At 38.5% G+C, this 2990-nt stretch overlaps 1 protein-coding gene across 1 annotated transcript in view; it reads right to left on the bottom strand.

The window, feature by feature from the left end:
• The window catches only part of ADAM23 (ADAM metallopeptidase domain 23), a 164288-nt gene that overhangs the window by 72524 nt on the left and 88774 nt on the right, over positions 1-2990 (bottom strand). Inside the window, exons 5-6 of the mRNA XM_012661203.1 lie at positions 1251-1333; positions 85-148 (exon numbers count right to left, since the gene is read on the bottom strand). Coding sequence (XP_012516657.1) covers positions 85-148; positions 1251-1333 — 147 coding nt within the window. The remainder of the gene's footprint in view (positions 1-84; positions 149-1250; positions 1334-2990) is intronic.

The following is a 2990-nucleotide window of genomic DNA, read 5'->3' as shown; positions in this document are numbered from 1 at the left end:
CTGTATTTATTTTCTCTTTCCTGCTCAAAGGCAAAGAGGCTGGAAGAGTAAAACACTATCAGGAAAGGGATGTCATAGGCTCACCTCTTCGTGAATCAGCTCCAATGGCTCTATCATGTACACAAAGTCATGATCTTCAAACATACCACTAGAACAAAAGAAACCACACAAGGAGAGAATTTAAAAATACAGCAAACAGCAAGAAATAGCTAGTGAGCTTCATTACTGTGCCTTTAAAATAAGAGTGTATGCGAACAATCCCTTTATAATGCCCTCAATCTAATTCGCATGTATGTATGGAACCCTACTGTGGCCCCAGCGCTCCACTAGACAGCATGTAGGCTGCAACAACTATAAAAGTGTACGCCAAGAGCATATAAATTATACCTGATATAATTAATTTTTGAAATTAAACAGACAGATTAGAAGACTAATCTGGGATAGGGCTGTTCCTGTAGTGGCAGTTACCTCAAGTTATTATTCCAGAACCACCTACAACTAGTACATATTTCAGGTTAGGCAAGTCCAGTATCGTCTGAAAGAAAACAGACGAGTCCTTCATACATAATAATAATCTAAAACCATCTGATTCTGAAGAGGCAAATAGAGGTATTTTAGGCTTATAAATTGTGATTTTCCATTAAGTAGTACGACTGTGTCATACAAATCACTAATCTTAATTTTGACAGACACAGGATTTTTTATAAAAGGGTGAAAAGAAGAGTTTCAAGATTCTTTGTCACCACATGGCCAAAACTAGTTCTTTACACGAGGTGCTACCGTGTTTGGGTCTAAAAGATGCCTACAGATGGTTATTTTAGAGCCCGCCTCTAAGTTAATGCATGTCCTCTCTTTGTCACCTGCCTCCCGCCCCCCCCTTTCCTGGCTAACTGCTACTTATCCTCAGGTCTAACTGATATATCCTCTGGAATACACCTCTGGGAAACCTTCCTGGGCTAGGTTGGGTCACTCCATAAGCCCCTGTCCATCCCCTCTACAGCACCTTGCAAAATAGTAATTAAATATTAATGTGTCATCACTTGTTTAATCTCTGAACCTTCTGCAAACACGAAGTGTTAAAGAGAACAGGGACTTTGCCCTCCTTGTGCACCATCGCATATCCAGTCCCTAGCATGGGAGTGGCACAGAAGAGTCACTAAAATAAATATCTATAAAAGACAAAAAGGAAAGGGTGAATGGGTAAAAAGCAAGCTTGGAGGGCAGGAGGACCCAGTGAGATTCCCACGTACTGAAGTCCATTGCAGGTAGACAGAGCCACCCTGGAGTCCTTGACGCCTCTGATGCTTCCATGGTAGTAACAGTGCTCTCCACCCTACAAAGCAGAAGGTTTAATTGATTGGTTATATTTTGCAAATCGTGATTCACTCTTTGGATGCTTCTACAAAGCAAAAAGAAATGCAAAGGTGGGAATATATGTGCATTGTGTATTAACAACCCTAGAAACTCCTCCTATATGAAGTCACAAATAGGACTAGGCGATTTTTCAACTTTTCTATAACAAGTATGTGTGTATTAATGAAGGAAAAAGACTTTCAAAGGAATGACACCAATATCACTGCTAAAATTTAGGTACATTTCTTAAGCATGTATTGTAGGAGTAGATACTTACCAGACGTTGTTATGGAATAAGAACTTCTACCTGAGAATCTCAAAAGTGTTGTTTATAATCATTTTTGATGGAAAACTATATAAAATCTTACTGCTTTCCTACCTTTTAAAATTAACTTTAAAAAAGTTTTTAGAAACAATATATCAACTTAGTTTTCAAAGTTAAATGGTAACTACAAGATTTATTTTTTAGAAAACACAGCAATTTTCTTTCTCCCTCCCTCCCCACCTCCAAGGCAACCATGTTTAACTCTTGGCTCTTTCTGCTGGAGTTTACCTATGTATTTTTGAACGGAATATTTATACTGCTATTGTCCTGATCGATTACATTTTAAAAATTATCTTCCTTATATAAAATCTTGAAAACCCCTCTTTCCCCCAATATATTCCAATACAGACTACAAGTTTTTGGTTAAATTGATATTTAGTGTTTACATTATGAGTATGTAAATATTGTTCACAGCTGTGTCACTATAATCATATTTTCTTTCTTGCTCCATTTTTGAGAATTTTTGTTTCATTCTTTTGTTTCCTTATTTTCTCATGCAGCACTTACACAGTCCCTATTATCTGAGAATACTCTAACACTGCTCTCAATATGGTCAAACATAGCAGGTAATGTGTTATATCCATTTTGTTCCTGGAAACACCCCTCTTATTTCCCTCCAACCTCTTGTTTCCATCCACCCTTGCTGTCGGGCGTCGCGCACAGCAGCCAGCCAGGACTTCTTTGCAGCCTCACGGAGCTCCCTTTGTCTTCCTCCTATATTGGATCCTAGATCTCACATTTTCCCCATTCACAGACCCTGGTCCCCTTTTTTGGAGGCACGTATCCTCTGGTACTCCTTGGAACCAAGAAGTGTTCATGGAAGATAAAGTCGGCAAAAACTTATATGTATGAAAATTTTTTTTCAATCCTCACACAAGATCCATAATTTGGGTGGGTAGAAAGTGATAGATTGGAAATTATTTTCTCTCAGCATTTCAAAGGCATTGTGCACAGTCTTCTTGTTTCTAACGTTGCTGTTGAAATTTTGATATTATTCTAATGTTAGACCTTTTCTATAAAATCTGTTTTTCCCCTTGCAAGAAGACTTCAGGAAATACTATTTGGCCCCATTTTCATGAAATCTCATGATGTGCGTTGGTGTGGGTCTTTGCTCCTTCATTGTACTGGGCACTGTGTTTTCTTTTAATCAAGAAAATCATGCATTTCAGTTCTGGGAAGCTATCTTTTATTATTTTTCTCAGACTTCCCTCCTTTTCATTTTTCTTCATAGACTGAGGCCCTCTACCAGACTAGGAAGGGATGGCCACCTGCTATATGGGGTGGGGAGTAAGTCAGGGAATGAACTACTCTC

This window comes from Propithecus coquereli, unplaced genomic scaffold (assembly GCF_000956105.1).
Source record: "Propithecus coquereli isolate 6110/MARCELLA unplaced genomic scaffold, Pcoq_1.0 Scaffold70, whole genome shotgun sequence".
Taxonomy (NCBI): Eukaryota; Metazoa; Chordata; class Mammalia; order Primates; family Indriidae; genus Propithecus; species Propithecus coquereli.
This window is presented reverse-complemented; position numbering and strand designations above follow the sequence as displayed.